This window comes from Haemaphysalis longicornis, unplaced genomic scaffold (assembly GCF_048455015.1).
Source record: "Haemaphysalis longicornis isolate Haplotype H1 unplaced genomic scaffold, Haemaphysalis longicornis Haplotype H1 scaffold_3, whole genome shotgun sequence".
In the NCBI taxonomy this organism is placed as follows: domain Eukaryota; kingdom Metazoa; phylum Arthropoda; class Arachnida; order Ixodida; family Ixodidae; genus Haemaphysalis; species Haemaphysalis longicornis.
In genome coordinates this window covers 221,386,073-221,409,719 of record NW_027526335.1, presented here as the reverse complement: position 1 = coordinate 221,409,719, position 23,647 = coordinate 221,386,073, and the positions used below count along the sequence as shown (strand labels likewise).

General features: G+C 49.7%; 1 protein-coding gene across 1 annotated transcript in view; it reads right to left on the bottom strand.

Annotated features, from left to right (window-relative positions):
- The window catches only part of Arr (low-density lipoprotein receptor-related protein 6), a 105,131-nt gene that overhangs the window by 1,518 nt on the left and 79,966 nt on the right, over nucleotides 1–23,647 (bottom strand). Inside the window, exons 13-14 of the mRNA XM_077705076.1 lie at nucleotides 23,373–23,569; nucleotides 13,942–14,143 (exon numbers count right to left, since the gene is read on the bottom strand). Of these exons, the coding sequence (XP_077561202.1) occupies nucleotides 13,942–14,143; nucleotides 23,373–23,569 (399 nt within the window). The remainder of the gene's footprint in view (nucleotides 1–13,941; nucleotides 14,144–23,372; nucleotides 23,570–23,647) is intronic.

Below are 23,647 nucleotides of genomic sequence, written 5' to 3'. Positions count from 1 at the left end.
TTTCGCTACCGCGCCTATCAAAATCGATCAATTTGATCGATACTTTTGGGAGCGCCTTTTCATAGCGTTCCAGGCGTTTCTCGAACAAGTAAAGCTGTTCGGAGTTAGATCAGAAAATGGCCTTTCAAAATCAGTTTTGTTTTCATTTTTGCAACGGAAACGTGATTTTTGACACGCTTTTGAATCACCTGGTTGTGGAAAAGGGGCGTGGTCATCGCGCCTCAAGGCTACCAACGAAGAATGCGTGCAACTCGTAATTACTCTGCACCAGCGCTTGTTTTTTGCTATCAGGGCGTGAATGGGGAACTAGCAAACGATTTTCAATCGTCAGGTTCACGCTCTGACAGTAATAATCCCAGAAATCGGCTGAAAATGTCAAGCAGTGCCTGGTTGCAAAGCTACTTTATGATTTTAGGCAGTTTTATTGCCTTTGCGCAAGTTGTCCTAAGTACTCTGGTAGTTCTACTTACCCCAGGACCATTCCCAAACAGTTTACAACAGTTTCGGTTTTGTTTCTGCATCGCGAAATTCATATTTAGCGCAACTACGCAGTTACCCAACTTCAAGGCTAACTGCCATGGCGCCTGAAGCGTCCGCGACTGATCCTCGAACAAAGCACGCCGCTCCTCATTTCCCCCCACCCTAACCCGATTTCTGCGATAAGAACTTCAGATGCAAGTCAAAAGGTCACACCCAGTCGCCAGATATCTGTTCCGCCGAGGACAGCGCTTCAAACCGGCCTTACACTGCCAGCTGTTCGCCTTCCAGTTTCGTTTTCATGCGAGGGTATATCCGGGTGTCAAATGTTGCTGCTTAGTTGAACTGTCTATTCGGACGGAGTCTCTGATAAGTTTTTGTACTGTTTCATTTGAAAAATGTTAGGTGGCGCTGCAATAGAGGAGGCTCGTTGTGCTGATCTTTTTTAGCGCGCGACTGCTACTCGGCCAAAGATCGCAGGGGACGATTCTAGCTCATCGTACCTCATTTTTGCGAGCAAGGCTACAATTGCGAGTAAGAAGATGATAATAAAGCTCAGCTTTATGTTTTGAGAGATAACTGACCGTGAACGACAACAAACATCAGCCACGGCGTTCCGTTTTCAACTTCATGCATGTTTTTTTCTGCATCGCGTGCTTGTCCCAAATATTGTGCTCGCTGTAAATGCAAAGTCAGCCATTGACAAGATGTTTTTACGTTATGTGGGGGCAAATTGGTGCCTCTGATAACGTCAAACCGCCAGATTTATTCCAGGGAACCACCCAAAATTGCACAGTTTGAATTAGAGGTTGGGCTTCACCGCATGACACGAGCACCGTGCGTGCTAACATTTTTTTTTTTATATCTGAAAAACTGTTCCGCGCAAGTCGACATTTTTTTAGGGTGTGTTTTTGAAATGTTTCCCTGCAAAATGTATATTCTAATTTTTTTCTACTACCGGTGGTTTGATATACACAACTCCTTTTTTATCATTTTTTTCGACAACTTGACAAAACTTTTGATTTTGATATTTTTTTTCACAACTATGATATATGAAAACCTTTAAAAAACTGGTGTTATTGGAAAGGCCGTTAAATAATCTGCATTTTATGCTCCTGCAATTAGTGCCTAAATAATTTTTTAGCAGAAAAAAAAATGTTTTCTTGGACCCCCCAAAATTGGTCAATTTTCTGCGGTAGCGAAAGAGTTAACGTAAACTTCGCTCAAATAAGCTACATAATTAGGAAAAACGGGAATGGTCATGCGACCCACCAGCTCATTTCCCGCAACAGAACCTATGTCGTCACATGAGCTAAGCTCTGCGATTGGCGGAGGCTGGCAGAAGCAGACGCAAATTAGGTAGAACTTACAAACTAGACGAACGAGCGATTTACGCTTAAATTTAGGGCACATTCTTTACAAAGCAATAAGAATGATGGGACAAACAGTGGAAGTTACGAAAGCACATATAAACATAGAAGTACTGATGCGTTCTGCTGTTCGTACTGCGCACAGCATACTTGGTTTCGCTGCACAGCACTACGGGGCTTGGGGTTGTCTCAGACGACACTGGCCGATTGACGCAAGCAACGGTGTCTTACGTGACCCCATTTGTCGAGCGAGCACTGTTTCAGGGAACGAATATTTTCTCCCAGAACAAAAACAAGCCAGGTTTAAATGCGGGCAAAAACAAACCAAATGCTTGCCACGGTATGGTGGCGCCATCTAGGTTACGGAACGTAAAGAAACGCGGGATCAAACCAACACCGCTGTACAGGGTGGAGACAACCTTCGAACGGTCCCGTGCCGCCGCAATTGGGCCAACGGGCTCAGCGCGTTATTCTTTTCGTTTCCCACGAGGCCTAGCAACGCGAAACAGACAATATGATTCAAACTTCTTCAGTAAACCGCATTGTGGCGATAATTTTAGCGCGGTTTTGACACAATGACTTGCTTCGGCGGCGAGCGAGCAACCAAAAATGGCGGCGCCAGCGTATACATGTCTCTACCCTGTACGGCGGATGCGTGAATGAAGGTACTCTAGGCTGCAGAGCGGTCGGTTTCAGTGATGTCACTTGGGACCACGAAAACGCACGATTGAGCGGGAAAATCAAAATTTTAACCTAAATTGTTTAATTTCTCAGTGAATAAAGCACCGTTTGTATCCGGACAAGCGCTGGGAGCACTATAAAACATGAAATCTTTCGAATAAAACCAACTTGCATTTTCTCTTCATGGCTCCTTTAAGCCCACCCAGTGAAGCGAGTACCACGACTACGAGCTGCTGCTCTGTGGAGAAAATCGGGCTAGCATCGCCACACCACCCTTGTTTGGCTTTGTCGCTGCTACAGTTGTTCGAGGCCTAACCAACAGTCAGCATACCATGGATTGCGAGTGCCGGTGGCTATCTTGTGTGCAAAAAGCAACGGAAGGAGATTTTACTGTCAGATCAGTGCCAAACAAGCAGAATCAGGCTGACGTCGCCAGAAGAATGAGCATGTCGAGGCAGACTGTCAACTCAGCCATCCAAAGCATACGCTGCCGAAACACTTGATTCTGATGAGACTCAAGAAAAGCGCTTTTAAATGTGCAAAGCGGCGCAGCCAGAGGTCAAGTCCGCTCACTGTATGGATTGGGGTTGGATCTGCCTTGTGTATGGGATATGTACTGCTTCCAGGGTGGCCCTTGGCAATATTTTTCTCGGTGCAAATGACAGACAGAATCAGCAGAACCTGCATGGATTAGCTATCATAATTGTGAGATGCATTGATGATTTTCTTGTCTTTGTGGATGACTGCAATGCATCACACCGAGTGGTTGATGTGCTGAAATTCCACGTGGGAGCTAGACAAAGGGCTGCCTACAATTCCTTGATTTGCACTTGTGTTTGGAACCAGGACGTGTCTGCTGGGAACAGTGCCCTCCATTTGCGAAACAACTTTTAAATCTCGCGGGTGAGAAGTGGAGTCAAGTTTTCTGCATTCCAGTCTGCCGTTTGAAGTCCTGTGTGCATAAAACTGGGGACAGTTTCCAGATGCAGAGCACTAGGCTTAACACGGCCACTTTTACGGAGCACTGCCCCGAAGCTAATAAAAGTGGTGGGTGCGACAGCGGAATCTGGGGAAGATGGTCTTGCTGCAGAAAGAATGAAAGCATGCACCATTTATCGCATGGCTTGAAGAATGTTGTTGGACGTTACAGGGTTAGAGTACTTTTTTCTGCTCCGAATAAGATTAGCCCACTTTGGAGTAACACGGGCATTGTGTACTCACTGCCATTGTACAAAAGAAAAACCAACACTGACCATTTATAAAAATATATCAGTAAGACAAGAAGTCGTCGTCAGTCACGTAGCCAGCCTGTGACGTAACGAGCGTGCGTAGACGGCTGGCAAAGTTCCACCCATCCGGTTCATCATGGCTGGTGCTGACTGGAGGAAAAGCGATTCCAGCAGCCGCCGGAATGGCACGTTCTTTTCCCGAGCTAAAAATAGCGGTGTTGCCCCAGTCAATCCTGTGGGAATCTGTGCGCGTGTTCGTGGTTATTATTTTTAACCTCACGTTGGTGCTCGCTCCTTCAGTCAATGCAAAAACTTCCCTGTTTTACCAACGTACACGTGACTACAAATGCCATTGTCATGCGATAACGTTCATATTGGCCAGTCAGGCAGGTGTATCAATGTTCGACTCGTGCAGTATCGGAGGTCACTCCAGAACACAGATGAGCGAGCACCAAGTGCGCTGTTTGTGAACACCAGCGTGTTCTGGTGGCAAGATATATACGAAACAATGATGACAAGTGTGTCAGCCACGTGTTCGTTTGATGCCCGTTTTCGAATAGCCCGTTGTGCTCTCAAGTTAACAAAAAGCTTTTTGTTTTCCCCGACATACAGCCCTACGACGAACGTCCCTATGTCACCAATTTGTCCTGCAACGAATTGCCTTTCGACAAACGGCCCGTACACCCATTAGCGCTGTGCAAATGGACAATGTTTGCACAACGTTTAGTCGAAGAACAAACGCACACAAGCAAAAAAACACAACATGGAGCAGAATTACTGCATTTGAAAAAGCTGATCAATTTCTTTATAAAAATCGTAAGAAGTAAATGGGGCAGCCAGGAAACTGTTCCGGTGGGATATTGTTCCCGCAAAAAATAATATTCGCGAGTGTTTGTGCGTCCGAACAATGGGGCAGATCTTAAAATGGTGGTATTACCATACAGGCTGCGATAAGAGGGGTCAGATAAGTCGATGGGTCCATGCACAATTTGCACCACCAAGTGCAGTAAAATCCCATTAATTCGGATTTCACGGAACGCAAAGAATGTCCAATTTACCCGAGGGTCCAAATTATCGTAAGTGCGGTCATAACAACTGAAAGATGCTTTCAACATCACCAAACTGTTATATTTAAAGAAAAAAATCAGTAATGGCCATTTTCCGACGCAATGACACAAGAGACGCATGGCTGGTCGCTGTGGTTAGTACACTCTACCGTGGTTGTCGCCTATTTTCATTGCCACAGCGATGGGCATTCTGCCATTCACTTGTGAACGTACACCATGCATTCTTTTTTTGGAATGCGCGCGCGCGCTTCCGAGATGTACACAAGCTCGTTCAAACCCCATTCCGATATCGAAGATTTTAGGTGTTTCTTTGATTTATGCTGTGAATCCGAATTAACTGAAGCGTGGACGCGGTGGAATGCGCTTCTATTTCCCCACCTGAACTCGGCGAAAGTCCACATTAACCGAACTGTGGCGGCCGAGTCTCCAAAAATTAACGAGAGTTTTCACCCATAGAACAATGCAGAATTTGGATGGGACAGGAGGCTGAGTCCTAGTTAACTGAAATTCCAAATTAACGGGGGCTCAATTTATAGGGTTTTACTATCGGCAACGAATCGAATCCTGTAGCTTTGATTTCAGCGTTGGAATTTTTTTGCCCTGCATGAGTATGTCGAGAAAAAAGGGGGGGGGGGGGGGGGGGGGCAATATAGATATTATTATAAGCGAAGCAGCATGCCTTTGTATAAGCTCGAATTTGTTAATATGTCTTGTTTTTTTTTTTTTTTTATGCGGGTTCCAGGCCACGGAAGCGTAATAAAGGTGCGACCTGGACAGAGCGCCATAAGCCAACAATTTTATGCTATATTCGGTTACAACTTAAAGGGGTCCTGAAATACCTTCCGCCGATGCATGGATGTACATGTACCCAAATAAAGCAATGTATTTGCAATCTCCTCCCACAAGAATTTTGGTAAAGCGATGAGTATTAGCTGAGAAATCGTAAATCAAAAACCGCGCATTATTGTCGCTCCACGTTTCCTCCTCCTTTCGACTTACTCTCCGCTGTTGACGGCGCGAAAACTTCCCTCCCGTGATGCTGCGCTCCTCGGCGGTGACGTACTTCCGCTATCGCGCTGCTTATACTGCCGTCTGCTACGGGCAAGCTTTGTTGGCACCTTGAATCCCTCACTCCGCTCAAGGCTGAAAAAGCGAACGAAAAATCTGGCCGCATTTGGGCGGCGGCCTGGCCTTGCCCTTTCGCGGTGTGCGTTGCTGCAGGGCAGCACGTGACTTTTAATCGGCGGTGAACTCGCAGCCGCTCGGGTGGATCGTGCGCTCGGTCCCTTTCATGCACCGCGCACTGTTTATCCAAAAAGCGCCGTATCAGATGTGGCCCCGCTGGTGCCGGGTCTTATTTTGCGGCGGTGGTAATTCCGGCCGGCGGCATGTGAAAAAGTCATATTAAACCGATACAGAACCAGTGTACAAAACGCTTCAATAATGTGACCAGTTCAGCTTGGGGCGACGCGTGGTGGAGAGCGGCAACGTTGGCAAAACATTCTCCGCTGCGGCTCTGAGCTTTCTAGCGCTGGAGCGAGCGCCATTTCTTTGACAATCTCTAACATCGGTTGCCTTGGCAACAAGGCACAAACCGCTTAGAAGTCAGTTACGGTTCCGTGATCCCGGTTCAGCTCGGGGCCCCACCTCGCGACATGTGGGCACTGCAGGCGTATCATTCATTCCCATTGGGAAGGGCGAGATGCGTTTGGCATTACAGGAGGCGATGGTGTGTGTGTTGTGGTCGCCTTTGTTTCGCGATGACATGCGACGTTGTGCTTCTGCGGGTGGATAGTGCTTCCCATGGTCTGGATTATCTTTCTCGAGCGACGTACGACTCAACCTCGCATAAGGTATGTGCAGTGGTCGCGGCAGCTGGCCGCGACCAAAGTTCTACCGCGATTCCAGGCACTTTGTTCATCGGGCAGCTGGCCTCGACCAAAGTTCTACCGCGATTCCAGGCACTTTGTTTTTATTACTTTTTATTTACACGGGACGCGAAAACGTGCCGGAGACACGAAAAGCCCACTGAGCGAGCCGGACGGTCGCTGTACAGGCGACGGCCTTGGCCGCGAAGTGGCGCAGGCCGGCGCAGGTAGCTCGATTGATAGCTCGTTACCGCTGCACAAAATTGTACCGAAGTCCAAACCATGGCAGCTTATATGAGAAAGGAGTTAATGATACGATGGCGGGTTGCATTAAAAATCGTCATCCGCACCGCTTACAAGAGTGGCAATCGAATATCCGCCGCAGTGCTAAGACGAACACATCTGTAGGCGGACCTGTAGGCAGACCGGCCGGCTTCTCCCAGCGCGTCTTGCCACCCACTGTCTTGGGCGTCGCGCGTCGTTCTTTAGCTGCGGTAGCATTTGCACTCGCAGCGCCTGCGCCACGTCCACGGTCGCTTTTTAATTAAGCGGCTCACGAGGTCAGTACGTGGGGGCCTTCGCAGAAACTGCCGGCGATGCGGATTCGCCAGTGCTACGGCAGCTCTGCTCTGTGATATCCCTCCGACGGTCACGTGGTCAGCTTTGTTCACACAAAATCCATCGTTTCGTGGCAGCTGCTGAAACCGAAACTACGACTGGCCGCATTGAAAATGCCTCTAATTAAACAAACGTCGCACGCTGAAGCAAATGAGGTTTCTACAGGTTATAAGTAGGTCACTAGCTACTTATCGCAACAAAAAAAAACAAGATGCAAAATTTTTGTGTCAGTGCCCCTTTAAAGACGGCAACAGAAGTTGCCGCTGTACCTTATTACTGCAGCCAGATGTTACTCTGCGCGATGCAAGTAGTGCTTGCTGGGAATATTTTGAACGTGGCACGAGCCGTTTCCCTGACTTTGTGGACTTAAGTTCATAAAGGCAGACTCCCGAAGGGGGAAAAAACAAAACAAACAACGCCAGTTGCATGTGCCTCCTCTGGTGTTTGCCACATTTCTGGACCCTGCCAGAAATTTTGTACAGTCGAATGTGGCGGCATCAGAAGGCTTCAGCAAACGCAGCTGCCCAGCAGCGTGCTCGACAGGCCAGGCCGCCTGCCCCCCTCCCCCCCTTGTCACAGTGGCGCCCTCAGGCTGCGCTGGGCTGTACACAACTCTAGTGACCAGCTTCAGGGGGACGTACTACACTCTGTGAAACTGGCCAGTCTTGCTGCTTTCCCCCCACTGATTTCAAATAGGGCACTATTTTTTGAGTTGGTCAATTAGTTCCCGAGGCAATTAGTTTACCATTTTTGGAGGAACAAGAGACAAAACAATGCTGGTCACAAAACTGTATTCTTTACATTTTCCAACACTATGAACCCTGGTGAGTGCAATAGGAGAATCAATTTCTTGATGCATCGCTTGGAACTAATTTTACAGCTCATTAAACTTCAGTGTTTGAAACGGCCACTCAAAAGGGTTCCCTGCCACTGGTGCCACCAAGGTTTAATGAGCGGTAAAATTAGTTCATACTAGTGTTGGAAAATGTAAAGATTACAGTTTTATGACCTTTTGTCTATTGTTAACCTCTAGAAATGGTTAATTACCTCTTGGAAAACTAATTGACCAACTAAAAAAATAATGCCATATTTGAAATCAGTGGGGGGAAAGCAGCAAGACTGAGAAGTTTCACAGAGTTTACTTAAAAGTTAAAAAAGCTTTGTTAACCGCACTGTCCCCCTTAAGCAAAATCCAGCTCTGCACCGTGGATTCATCGCTGGCACGTCGCCCCCCTCACTTCAAGGTGGACGTTTCTGCAGTGCTCCCGAGCTTCGCGGGGTGGATCTAAACAAACCCGGGCTGCTGCCGCCTAAATCTGCTTAGGACATTTCCTGCTACCCTGTCGTGGTGAGGCCGGACGGTATGGAAAAAAACTGTACGTCGTAGCGGACTCTCCTCTGCTGGGGTACTCGGCGGTAGTGGACCTTGGAGTCGTCCAGTTTGTGGACACCATGGAGGACGCGGCCACTCTGAACAGGCCCCCAACGTCAGACAAGGCCGCAGCTTTGCTGTTCTCGGGCCTTGGCGAGATGCCTGGAGAATACCACATCCGCATCAAGCCTGGAGTGGTTCATTTTTCTCTCAGCGTACCCAGGCGTATCCCTATTCCCCTCGGCGTAGTCAAGAAGGACGCGATGGAAAGGGACGAAGTCATCCAGCGAGCCACTGTGCCGATACCGTGGTGTGCTGGTATTGTGCTGGTGCCCAAAGAATACAGAATTTGTGTCGACCTTACGAAGTTGAACCAAGCAGTTCTTCAGAAGAGAGCCCACAGTAGACCAGGTACTTGAGTGTCTGGGCAATGCCACAGTCTCCTCGAAACTTGATGCAAAACTGGGGCTTCATCCAGTAAGGCAATCTGAAAGCTGTCAGGAACCTTCGTAACCCCATTTGGACGCTACTGCTACCGCTGCTTGCCCTTCGGCATCACTTCCGCTCCCGAAGTATTTCAGCGCCAAATGTCTCGGATTCTAGAGCGTCTGGAAGGATGTGTGAACATGGTAGATGGAATCCTAGTATTCGGCAGGGACCGTTCCGAGCACGACAGCAGACTCCAAGCAGTCCTTCGCAAGCTAGAACAAGCTGGCATTATGTTGAATGCCTCGAAATGCTCCTTCGGGGTTTTTCCCGTCAAGTTCCTTGGTGTAGTGGTAAGGCGCCAGTGGCATCTCGGCTGATCCCGACAAGGTCTCTGCCATTTTGAACATGAACCCGCCGACAGATACGCAAGGCGTCCGTCGTTTCCTCGGCATGCTGAACCACATTGGAAGCTTTTTGCCGAACTTGTCTTCCGCCACTACACCAATTCGGCTCCTTTTGAACAGGAATGCGGTCTGGACCTGGGACCAAGCGCAAGCAACCTCTTTTGAGACATTGAAGAGAATGGTGGCATCTAATGCTTGTACGGCTAGCTACAATCCGGAGCTACCCACCCTTGTGTTGGCAGATGCCATTTCATCCGGGCTAGGCGCTGTTGTCTTGAAGGAACAACAGATGGGACAGTGACGGGCTGTCTCGTTTGCATCAAGAGCACTGACTACCGCTGAGCAGCGGTACAGGAAGCGCTTGGTGTCTCTTGGGCCATCAAGAGGTTTGAGAAATTCCTGCGTGGTCTCAGCTTTGTCGTTGAAACCGGCCATCAGCTGCTCATCAGGTTGCTTGGCTCCGCCGATCTTGACCTCATGCCCCTTGCATCCAGAGATTTCGCATAAGGCTCATGTGACATCAGTTCACCGTCAAGTATGTTCCAGGGAAGTACCTGGCCACTGCAGACACCCTCTCTAGGGATCCTGAAGGCCCTTCTACGTCCAAAGTGGACAGCACAGAAATTTTTGCGTCTCTGGTCGTGGCAGCCCTTCCTTCAACCCTGGCTGCACGTCTTGAAGACTTCAGGTCTCGCCAAACTTCAGACGGTGAGTGCTCAGTGCTGAAAGCATACTGCATGAAAGGGTGGTCTCGATGGGACCGGCTGGGAGCACCGTAAGGACTTCACCATATGCGGGGACTCATGCGTGGACGTCTAGTTGTGCCCGCAGCACTACGCAGAGGCACTTCACCATATGCGGGGACTCATGCGTGGACGTCTAGTTGTGCCCGCAGCACTACGCAGAGGCATCGGGAACCTGCTGCATGATGGTGGCCCGAGACTCGGTGTGGTGGCCTGGTCTCAACGGCCAGGTTAAAGCAGCCGTAGAGAACTGCCCAGCATGTGCTTCTAGACGCGTTCAACGCTGTGAGCCCATGATTCCGACTGATACACCATCAGCTCCGTGGGACAGGGTGGCCACAGACTTGTTTCATTTCGCTAATAAAGAGTTCCTCGTGGTTGTCGACTACCGTTCTCGGAACCCAGAAACTATCACACTCCGGTCCACTTCTGCTGAAGCCGTTATTTCTTCAAGCAAACACGGAATCCCGGTGACTGTTGTCAGTGACAATGGGCCAGTTTTCCTGTAGAACTTTTGAGGACTTTGGGAAGTCTTACAGTTTCACACATGTCACGAGCAGTCCACACTACCCGCACGGCAAAGCAGAGCGCACGGTTCACACAATCAAGGAGTTGTTTCTGAAGGCCACAGACCCAGTTCTGGCTTTGCTAGCATACCGCAACACTCCCGGTGTGTCTGGTTACAGTCCGGCTCAACTGCTCATGAGACACTCTCTAAACTCGTGCGCCAGCCACGGCTTGAAGCCTTGTTCCAGATTGGTCCCAGGTGAAAGAATTCAGCGCAGCGCATGACCTTCGTACTCTCGATGACGGAGAGGAAGTATGGGTACGCGACACGAGGTCAAGGGCGATGGTCCTCAGCCCCCCTCGTACATCGCCCCAACGCCCAGCGGCGTACTAGTGCAAAACCGCCGACACCTTGTCCCCTCCAGCAATCCTCAGTCAGCTGACATGGGAAGCCCCAACCCTGCGGGCCCGACATCTGACAGCTGGCAGCAATCGGTAACATGCCAGCTCCTGCATCTGCTGCAGGCCACCATTATGTGCAATACGGCTGGGACGGAGACTGGATTTGTGAGAACTGGTTTTGACAGTTCCGAAAGGAGAGGACGCCGCCTGATGACTGGAGTAACTGGGAGGTGGCGCCCCCACTCAGCTGAACTGGGCGTTGTAGGTTCACTCTTCGGGGGCATCACGCCCACACTCGGCCCGGCTAGCGGCGTCCGCGCTACCCAGCTTGTCTCTACACTTATGTACGTTGAGTTGGAGGGTACAGGCACGAGAGCCTGCAATAACCATTGCAAACACCACCGGCGCTGTGGCTTGGCAGCTTGCGAACGCTGGCACGGCTTGAATTCTACCTTTATAACTTGTGAAAGTTAATGTCCAAAGAAAGATATTACGTGTTTCTTTGAGACCTTGTGCGCACGCCTCTCCACTCGGTCGCTGTTTACAACATCTCACCTGGGCACTTGATAGCTTCATTTTGTCATTTTAAAGGTAGTGCACCATATGCGCATTCTGGGGATGCCAGTCTAACATCTCACCTGGGCACTTGATAGCTTCATTTGGTCATTTCAAAGGTAGTGCACCATATGCGCATTCTGGGGATGCCAGTCTATCTATTCTGACCAGATTGGGTTTTGTCTTCAGCGTCCCTTTAATAAAGTGGTCAGGTTCAATGAAGAAGGCACGAATTGCCATCCACCATGTGCAATCGGCCGGTGGCATCCGACCGGTCTAATTTTTGCTTTCACAGCCATACTTGGCCGGATTATTTCGTATTACTGACCACCATGCAATCATTGCAATAACGTGCAAGCAGTCTTGGGGAGCAATCAGTCACCATCGTAATGGTTTGATGAACACGTTCCAGGTCAACTTGTCCCGGCACAAAGCGTCTGGGCTAATTCTGCTGGCCACGACTAATCATCATCAAGGACCGCGCGACAGATGGTTAGTAACTGCCCCCCATTGCATTTTTGCTTGGCTAGCTTGGCACATGCCTGCGCTAGGCCTTTTCAAAGTGCCGCACCATTGCTATGCTGTGGAAAGAAAGAATAGCATGCATACGCAACGCAAGCTGATCGCAGCTCCCACTTGGATGAGGAGGGTCCGTTGAGACAGGCGCTGACTGTACAATGCCAAGTTGGCTAAATTTACGCCCTGAGGCTATGGCAAGAAAAGCTATACATGATGACACGTTTGTGATACAGTCTAATCCCGCTACAACGATGTCCGCTTCAGCGGAATATTTCCCATTCCCCGTCAGCTAGCCATAGAAGTCAATGCAACAGTCCTCACCACAACGAACCATTTGTCTGGCTTGCTTTCGCTTCAACGAAATTTTCGATGATTTGGGCTGGGTTTGAACAATTATTTTACAATAAAATAAGCATAGCGCCAGCTATCTGTAACTTTTTATACATTCAGGACACTTAGTTTCACCGAAAACATGCGCGGTGCGCCTACACTCACCTAAAACAAAAACAAACTCATAGGTGGACGCCATTGTTTGATGGTGATAACGATGCGGCGGGCCGTCTTTACATGAGGCGCAAGCCAGGTTTGCCAAGCCTGAGCTATAGCCAATCCGTATCCAGTTGAAATGGCGCGAATGTGCTCTGCATCTGGATTCTGGCGCAGCACCGTCATGTATCCGTTGTGCGCAGCTGTCCTTGCAGTTTTCCTTCTGCAATTCTTCAAAGTCAAAAGCATAAATAATGTTCGTGATCCTATCTTAGTCGCGAGCGCGCGGTCGCGATAAATGCAAGCGGATAAATGCAAGCGCGCGCGGCTTGCCTGCCAAGGTCAGTTGCTGCAGTGCCTAGTCACAGGATAAGATAACGGCGATGTTCTTGCCACAGGCGAGAGGAAGGGGGGGGGGGGGGCTTCCAACCGCCTAGCAGCTATCTGCAAGTAATCAGCTTGGTGGAAACGTCTTGCTGTACAGCAATACGCTTTGCGCCTGCATTTCTTCATTTCTTCACCTCTCCCCTTCTCCTCAGTATCGTGCTCTTTGCGTGCTGGTAAAAAAATAGATAACCATTGGTATGTTTGTTATCTGAACAAACACGACATTACTGCGTGTCCCTCCGTTTTTTAAACACTGTATTATGCAGCCAATATGCGGAAATATATGGGGCTATTTTTCTTGCCCTTCTGTGCTGTGTTGGGGCAGATTTCGCCTCAACGAATTTTCGCTTCAACGAAATTTTTTGCACGTCCCGTCAATTTTGTTGTAGCAGGATTCGACTGTATTGGGATTCTGCCTTCTGGACAGCGTTGGCCACGCTCGGCCACTAAGTGCCCTTGAACGATGCCTGCCGCCATCTTTCAAGATGATGGTGCTTGCTTCAAGTGGCGCATCTCCACATGGGCCTGTGGTACTGAGGCCCATGTAGAGATGCGCTTCGAGCTACTTGGGCGGCCCCAGGATGAAGTGGAAGTGGACACAGCTCTGGGAGCATGCCACAAATGGGCAGGGCCGCCTTAGGCAAAGAGGTTGACCGAGTGGAGTAGAAGCAGTGACAGTGATGGGGCTCGCCTTCAACACTGGTAACGCCGCACAGCGCACTGTCGTCTATATTCCGAGGCTGAAAGTGCTGCTCCAAGGGCAGGTCCTGCAATTTCGAGCTACGCATGGCAGTGGCAGCCGATCTGCAACAGCCAAGGGGACGGACGTGCCTGTTCTCCCCGCTGAGGCGCACGTGCTCGATCCGGCGGAGCTCGAGGTCGGACCAGTAGAGGCGCTCGTCGGGGCAGTCCATGGCCAGGGCCCCCGGCTGCCGCAGCTCCCCCGACACCAGCGTCTGTCGGCCCGAGCCGTCCAGGAAGGACCGCTCGATCAGCGCGGGCACCACCAGGTTGCTCCACACCAGCACCCTGCGGGGAGCCCAGGGGCGGGGCGTCAACACCCACTAGGCCTGCTGGGGCCCACGGTGCCTCTTTCACCGGAAGAGCTCAACGATGCTGCGATAACCTGCCAAGTGGACCTCATCGCCAGGTGGACATTCCTACCTACAAGTGCTGCACTGGACGACAAGGGCACTGTCAAGGAGCTTGCTGTTGCAAGGGAGCAGCACTTGGACAGCCTGGGAAAGACTGCCGTGCGCACTGCAGCGTAAAAGCAAGCGGCCATCACTACATTCCGGCAATAAGGAAGTAGCACGCCTCATTATTTTTAAACGCAAGTTGAGATATAACGATATAATGTGTACACAGCTTATAATGTAGCTTGCGGGAGTCGCGAAAATACACGCTAAAAGTGGCACAGTCAAACCAGAATGTAACGAAGTCAGTAAAATCCATAATTTACTTCGTTACATTGCAATTCGCGGTTAAAATAAAGCGTCAACCGCGTGAAGCAGTTCCTGTAAATGCCTCGCGACATGCCCTCGTTGGGTACTCGGTGCACCCGTACCGGGACTGGTTTTATTGTTTGCAGCGGGAGCTCCGTTATCTCGCGAATGCGGCCCGCCTGAATTGGGTCGCACGTTGCGAGCGTGATGGAGTTCGACAACTTGCCTACTCTCAGTATCTGGTGTCGCAGTAGTGCAGCGTCCGCAGAAAACGAGCTAATCGCTCGGTTCAAGTCCTCAGGGTCGACGGTGGTCATGTCGCAGAACACCGTGGGTTGGACTGCAGTCTGTACGTGCCGAGCTCCGTCCTTTGTCTTCGGCTCGTGGGGGACGCTGGTTCACCGTCGGCCTTCCGAGCTGCTCTGCGTTGCATTCGGGAAACTGAGCTCTCCCACAAACCCCCGCTGTCCGATTCGCTGGGGTCGTGTGGTGACCCACTCGCTTGAAGGTCGCCAGGGCGTGCGCCGGCGTGGGCCGCGCTGGGTAAGTGCCGCCGGCCAGTCCTCGGTGAAAGTTGACGCTTGTCTGGTTCCGTGTCGGCTTCTCTCGATGCGGTACTGTGCGTTGTCATTGGCAGTTGCACATATTGTCACTTCAGAACGCTAGTAGACACGCTGTCCGGTAGTGCTGTCAATTGTGCTGCCACGGTCCCGAGCTGTACTCCTACGTAGGCCTAACGGTAGGCCTGTGTCAGCAGGGTCGGTCTCCGAGTCGCATCAGCGACAAAAACTAAAGGCGGGCTGCGAGAAGCGTTGCGGAATGTTCCCGCTTTACTTACGCGTGACTAACTCAAAACAATTAAGTCACAGACCTAGTCGAAAAGCTGACTACGATGCGCGGGGCTGCGGACGGCGAACAGCTCTCCTGCAACATCTCTCACTCATACATTAGGCCGGCTATCAGTATCACTCGCAATTGAAAGTACCGTATTTACACGATTGTAAGTCGACTCGAATGTAGGTCGACCCCCCAAAATTGCATCTCACAAAAAAAAAAAAAAAGCGAGTGCCGCCTAGAAAATCATATCACAAAGCGTGGCCTCCACGATTTGCTGCCGGCGGCGCCGCCGGCAGCAGATCGCGGTATGCGCGGTAGATGTTAAAAAAGAAAAGCTTTTGTTTAAGCACCTGGAATAACCATGCGCTGTGGGTTGAGGGGGAAGAACACATTCGCTGCGAGATGACAACCATCGAAGCAACCGGCAGCGGCCACGATACCAAAACAAACAACATGGCAGCTGACGGAAGCGGCCGCGCGCGATTTACTTTTGAGCGACTAACCTCCCACCTTCGCGTTCGGTACTGAACAACGGGATATTACATGGGCTGTATTACCGCCGCGCATTGAATCAAGGGATTCGCTAATACTCATTTCGCTAATAATACGAATAAAACGCTTCTTGACGCGTTTTTGCACGCGATTCGTGCGCGTCGGCGTTGCGCGGGCGGCTTTTTCACGCCCTCAGCGACGATTCCGCGCGCGCGGCACCTTCTACTGCTTTTAAGTTCTACTATAGTTATAGTTCTACCTCGGTAAAACGCGCGCTGAGCGCGGCAGCGGGAGGAGCCTGACAACGCGCGCTCTTCAGCCGGCTGGTGCCGCCGGAGATGGTTAGGCTTACCACGGTGACGGATTTTTGATTGGCGCTTTCCCTGGCGGCGCGGATAATGCTGTATAGTGTCGTTTTCCACCACATTATCAACTCCTTTCCTGCACAAACGTCTTCGTTTGTGCCTTCAGTGATATCTTAAAGAGCGGTTAGAAGCGGTCGCTGGAGCTACGCGCACCTCTTCGCGGCTGGTGCCGCCATGTTGCCGCCGCCGATCGCGTAGCGCGCAGCATGCGGGTGGCGTCAGTGCGGCACATTTTCGCGAGCAGAAAACGCCCCATGCGGTTCACAATTGAGACCATAATTATGGGAACGAGGGTGCAAAGCTGTCCCCACCTCGTAGCACCCCCGATTTCTCATTTCTCTTGCCGTTACTAGCGGTAGGCGGTTTGACTTCGATTCTAAGTCGACCCCCCCAACATTGGATTGTCAAATTTGAAAAAAAGGGTCGACCTACAATCGTGTAAATACGGTACACTAGGCGTCACGTTCCGTAGCTGTGAAAAAGGAGTACTTCGACAAGCTGACTTCAAAACTGATTAACCCCCCTTTTGGCCAGAGATGGTCGAGGAATTGTGGCTCGCCTTTTTCAAAATAGTATTTAGAGCGAGTATTGTGGGAAAAATAGACAAATCCAGCGAGTCGTGGCACACATGTGGGCGTCCACCCAAAGAGGAACGGATGTTAGGTTATGCTGAGGGAAACACGTTTCTGGACAAGGTGATTCATGTCGGCATTTGAAAATGGGGTATATGAAAATGACACACGAAATGCCACAGGACTGACGCAAGTGCACAACTGCTTAATTTTACCCAGAAATCCCCCCGAAATATTTGCACATCCACAGAAACCTATTTTAAATAACACGTGAAATTAACAACACATTTTCAGCAACGACACTGTGTAAAAACGGTATTTATTTTCGAAAAGGTACCAGAAGAATATATTCGATCACACAGGCGCTTGCGAGTGTAAAATATGTCCCCGGTAATGTACGAGCGATAGCGCATGGGTCATGTGCAGTGCAACTATTTTTGTTTGTTTCTTCTTTCTAAAAGGACACAGCACAATTTTACAAGGGTGTGGCAAATGCATGGGTATGCACAGGTCTTGCCGCTTCCTACCCGTTTCGTGTAGTAAACTTTTATCCTTTAAATAACGGCAGACGACTGCACTCATCAATAAGAAAAGTGCAATGTGGCGAAGCAATGTTTATAACACGTTTCGCACTCAAGCGGTGACAACGGCGATGGTGTTTGGTATAACGAAACTAGCGCATTATCCCGCAACGGCCGCTGATTATTGCGCTTCTAGAAGAAATCCGAAAGCAGAGGTAACTATGCCACTGCTTAGCGCCAACCCAGTGCACATATTGGTTGTTTTATCGTGTGAGCGAGCAGACGACGCGAGAGCGCCATCCACACTGGGAGCGGTTCGTCCCGCTGCCGCCAGGGGCCGACGGTGTTCGATCTCTGGGCGAATAAGTGTGAGCTTCCTTCATTTCTTTGGAAGTGATAATCATTGGACATCACTTTGGAGAGGAGAACGCTATGACGCGTCTTTTTTGTTACGAGCGAGTGTTGCCATGATTACGGTGAAAGCTAGAGACTGGTACAATTTCATTCTGAGCAAGTGCTCGAACGATTACAGCAAATGCTGGAGTTTTTTGTTTTTCTGCCAATCTCCTTAAGTGGGTCATCATCATCATCACCAGCCTATCTATGCCCACTGCAGGGCAAAGGCCTCTCCTATGAATGTCCAATTATCATGGTCATGTGCTAACTGCGACCAATTTATCCCCGCAAACTTCTTGATCTCACCTGCCCATCTAACTTTCTGCCGCCCCCTGCAGCGCTTGCCTTCTCTAGGGATCCACTCTGTTACACTTAATGACCAATGGTTATCTTGCCTTTCCATTACATGCCCTGCCCATGTCCATTTCTTCTTAATTTCTACTACCGTATTTATTCGAAAATAGGTTGAGCACGAATATAGGCCGACCCCCTAAAAATTGAAGTCGCCGAAAAAAAAATAATATATTCGATTATAGGTCGACCCATACTTTTAAGAAAAAACTTGAGGAAACTTTTTAAAACTCCCATTTATTTACAACGCGGTCACCTCACTGGTTGGAGCCACACACTGCGTCGTCGTCGGAACTTGCGCCGCATGCGCCGCAATTCATTACCCACCCCCGCCCCCGACTGGCTTTGAAGGCTGAACGGCCAATCCTGCCTCGCAGCGCTAACTGTTGAGCTTTGGTCTGAATATCGCACGCTCCTCTTCCACGTGCAGCCGGAGTTTTTTCTCGAGAGCATCGTGCCTCCCAATTGTAGGGCCACGAAACGCACGACGCAGTCCCCTACAAGCAAAAAGTTCGTCCCGCTGTTTCCGCCATCCCCTGATCAGCTTTTCATTAACGTCTAACTCTCGCTGAGCGGCGCAGTTGTTCAAGTTCTCAACAAACAGGATCACCCGCCGCTTAAAGTCCGACGTGACATCGCGAAATGCGCACGAGAAAAACGTTATGTGCGGAAATCACAACGAAGCAAACACAAAGAAAGCGCATGAAACCGAGAACGGGAGATACCGTATTTATTCGAATCTAAGCCGATAGTTTTTTTGACATACTGATATATCAAACTCCAGGGTCGGCTTGGATTCGAGGATTTTGAAATACGAGCCAATTTCCAAGTGAAGTGGTGCACAGCTAGCGCCACCCAGAAAAGAAAGTATTGTAGCCATTACTAGACGAGCCAGTAGCCATTAAGGGCCATAGGCCGCCATTTTGAATTGTCCAGATAGTGGCCTGCGTGCGGTGTGGCGTTTGGTTTTGACAGCGCAAAAAGAAGCGGTGCCATTATAGTGCCGCTTTTAAAAGAAAAGTTGTTTTAGCTGCGGAGTTGTCGTCGAACGTTCAAGCCGGGTGGGACTTCGGCGTGGATGAAAAAAACGTCCGTCGTTGGAGGACGCAACGGGAGAGGATATTTGCGTGCGCCGCAACGAGGTTGGCAATCACCGGACCACGAGAATGCCGTCACCATGAAATGGGGGTGTCATTGGCTGACTTCGTTCAGACGCAGCGAGCAGCTGCCCTTCCAGTAACGACGGAAGTGCTCCAGGCAAAAGCAAGGGAGCTTTCAAGGGAACGAGGCTTATCGCGGGCACACTTCAAAGCCAGTCGGGGCTAGCTACAGAAATTCATGAAGCACTTCGGCTTTAGCCTCCGTCGTCGAACCTCAATCGCCCAGAAGTTGCCCGGTGATTTTGAAGAGAAACTGATTGAGTTCCAGCACCGCATCTTCATGTTCAATAAACGTGTTTTCTTTTTGTGAACGCTGACCTCGCCTTTTTGTTCGGCCTACATTCGAGGTAAGTTTTTTTTTTTTTCGCGCCTTCGGACTTTCGGGGGTCGGCTTAGAATCGGGGCCGGCCTAGATTCGAATAAATACGGTAGTAGAGACAGCGAGCGAAGCAGGCAACGCCGTTCCGTTCACGAGGTGGCAACGCTAGGTGGCGAAAGTCACCTTTACCCCCACCTCGCGCTAGCCGCTACCGTGGCTCCGAAGACACCAAGCCAAGCCAATCTGGGTCTCTAGCCAGTACGTCAGCTCGCTCGTGTCCGGTTCGGCCGCAGGTAATACGCAATAGCCGGCAGTGACTGTGGGTGGTTTTCTTACGCTGATTGTTTTGTTATTTTTTCCTTTATTTTCTTGCCTGTCTTTGTTCTAGATGCTCCGCGCTGCCGCCTCAAATTGAGGAGCGCCGGGCGCGACGGAGAAACGGATCGCTCGGTGCGCTCGCCATTTTTGATCACGACTATAGGTCGAGGTTCTTCGGTCATGATTATAGGTCGACCCTCAATTTTTAAGCACATTTTCGGAAAAAAAGGTCGACCTATATTCGAATAAATACGGTAATACACGCGTTTGCTCCCTGACCCACTCCGCTCTCTTCTTGTCCCTTAATGTTACACCTATCATTTTCCGCTCCAATGCCCGCTGAGTCGTTCTCAATTTAAGTTGAACCCTCTTAGTGAGCCTCCAAGTTTCTGCCCCGTAGGTGAGTACCGGCAAGATGCAGCTGTCATGCACTTTCTTCTTCAGGGACAATGGTAGGCTGCTATTCATTATCTGAGAATGTCTGCCATATGCACCCCACCCCATTCTGATCCTTCTAATTATCTCTGCCTCATGGTTGGGATCTGGGGTGACAACTTGGCCTAAGTAGATATATTCGCTTACCACTTCCACTGCCTCGCCACCTATCTCAAACTGCTGTGCTGTCCCGAGGTTATTGATCATTACTTTAGTTTTCTGCATATTAATTTTCAGGCCCACGGTTCTACTCTGTTCGCCCAGGGCGGAAAGCATGCTTTGCAATTCGTCCCCCGAGTTACTTAGCAAGGCAACGTCATCAGCAAATCTGAGGTTACTGAGGTATTCTCCATTAACCCTTACTCCCACCTGTTCCCATCCAACGTTCTGAATACTTCTTGTAAACATGCTGTGAATAGCATTGGAGAGATTGTGTCTCCTTGTCTGACACCCTTCCTGATAGGTATTTTACTGCTCTCCCTATGGAGGATGATGGTAGCTGTGGACCCATTCTAAACATCGTAAGTGGGTATGCTTGGCTTGACAAGCATGCGGCGGGAACGCTGAGTGGTTGCCACTAGGCACACACACGAGTGCTCGGCATTTTTTTTTTTAACTGCTGGGCTGGCACCGCAATTTTGGCCAATCTCCCCACGTGGATATGCTTGGCTTGACAAACGCCGCTAGGCATGCACACACGAGCGGCCGGCTTTTTTTTGTTTTGTTTTGTTTTAGCTGGTGGGCTGGCATTGCAATCTTGGCCAATCTCTCTAGTGGGTATGCTTGGCTTGACAAACATGTGCCGGCAACGCGAGGCGCTCGCCAAAAGCCACGCACACACGAGCAGATCCACGGCCAATTTTTGGTTTTTAAGGGTCTTAGAATGGTAAAAAATCACGAAAAAATGCATTTTGCGAAAAACACATTTTTGCATTGTTGAAGTCTTTATATCTTTAAGCACATACTCTAAAAGTTTCACCGTTGAATTTGATCGGGCAGAACTTCAACATCAACTTTGAAAATGCAGCGGGAGCCGCAAAATGCTAAAAACCGGGCTAAAAAAGTTTGAACTTCGCGTGCGCGCCACACTCGGAGCAGACTACCGGCGGCAGGCATCTTGGGCTCGCTTTGTTGGTAGCTGATTTCTTTGTGCATATTTTACGCTATCTCAAAATGGCACTGCATGAGGAGAACGACCGTTACTGCTGATTTCACGAAGGTCGTTTACGAGCTGCTGATCGGCAGGAGCACACACGCTCGAGTCGAGCCCCTCGTTCCGCGTCTCTGATTGGCCGACGCGGTTGAGCCACCATTTTTTTTTCGGTTTGTTTTTGCAGGCGCGTGTCGGCCGCCGCAGTATTTTCAATTCGGGTGCGTTTTCTCTGCCGTTAGTGACTGTGATTCTGTCACAACATCTTTTTGTCTCGTGCCACAATGCTTGGACACCTTTACCTCAACAAATTACGCGCTGCAAGCGTACGAAAAAACGACGGAAGACGCCGCGGATGGCGGTGCCGAGATCGCCTGTCACGTACGAATCTGGTCCGAGAAACGCCGCGTCGAAACGTTTCACTGTTGTGCTTTGGTCCTATTTGTGAAAAAAAAAAATGTCTGCAGCCCAGTATGTTTGTGCTTTTCTTTAGTTTGCATAGACGAAGGAAGTGCAAATTAGGAAGTACCATTTGTGAAGTTCAGTAAAAGTGTAGTTTCCCAACGCTGTTTACAAAGGTTTTTCATTACTTGCATAGAGCTTTCCAGGTTATTTTTGTGGCACGGTAGCATACTTAAGTTTTTTTTCTTCTTGAGGACCAGAGTGGCACGGCGTTTTTTATATCCTGGCCATGCTGTAGCAAGAGTTAGAAACTAAAGATGCATTTTTCTCTGTGGTATTTTGTGGAGTCATGCTCTGCCTTACGGAGTGTTTCACTAACTGGCTTTTGGCCTCGGATGATAAGACTGGTATCATTTCATTTGCAATAAATAGATCTAGCAGGTGATGCTGTTTGTATCACTCACACTGATCGCCAAATTAAAGCCCACCTGCTGTTTCTTTTGTGAAATCACGCTCTTCCTTGTGGGGTGTTTCCTTATCTTACTCTTGAGCCAGGATAACAAGACTGGTATAATTTCATTAGTATTGAATTGGTCTAGCAGGCGATGCTATTTGTATCACTGATGCATTGATCACCAAAGTGCATTTCACCTGCAGCCTTACTGTAGGTTTGAGATGCATTGCAGGACAATCTCTAGTCCTGGGTGGCTGCTGTGCTTTAGCCTCGTTGGTAGCGCCAATATAACAACAGCACATTGTGTTTGTGCCTTTCTGTATTCTCAAAAGACACTGAGAGAAAAGGTGAACAAGGATCGACACAGTTTCTGAAGTTTAAAATTTAATTTACCTTCACAATTTGTACGGTATTGGTATGAATTTACGTCCGTCTCCATTGTTATCCTTGTGTTACAGTCACACACTTGATGTGCTTTTCTTCGTGAAGAACAGAGCTGCAAAATGATGCAAATTATCTGTAGCAAAATTTGCCCTAATCTGAAACTTCAAATGCATTTTTCTGTTTCTTTTTTACAAGACCATGCTCTCCCTATTTGAAATCGGCGTAAAACACTCATATAGCTGGCAATAAAAATTGAAAAATAAAAAAAAATCGTCTAAAGACCTCCAACCTTAACTGCTGGGCTGCCACCACTGCAATCTCCATAAGTGGGTATGCTTGGCTTGACAAACGTGTGTGGGGACGCTGGGCAGTCACCGCCAGGCTGCGCACACACGAGCACTCGGCATTTTCTTGGTTTTTTTAACTACCGGGCTGGAACCGCACTCTTGGCCAATCTCCCAAAGTGGGTGTGCTGGTATATTTAATTATTGCTAAGCAGCTTTGCTGTTAAAAGCCATGCCATAAGCAATATCTGCTTCGCGCGGCTGCGTACTACGCGATCTGCCGATACATTCAGCTCTATGGCCAGGAAAATGCGCGTCGGAACCAATCCCGCACTGCACTTTACAAATGCTGCTGGGGCTACAGTGGACCCACCCGAGCTGCGGGTGGAGGGCGAGGTGGCGGGGCCGGTCGCTGCCGGAGGCCAGCAGGGTGCCCAGGGCCCGGCCGTCGTCGGGCGAGCTGACGTTCACCAGGTTCCCCTGGCTGCAGCTCCAGAACAGCTGCCGCCCGTACGGGTCCAGGGCCAGCGCAAACGGGTGGGCCCCCACGCCCACGGCCAGGGGGGAGACCTGCCAAGGCAATCAGGGGGCCACGCAACCTTAGCGGCTAGAACATGCCTATTCCGCTGGCAGTGCGGCTGGCACCGC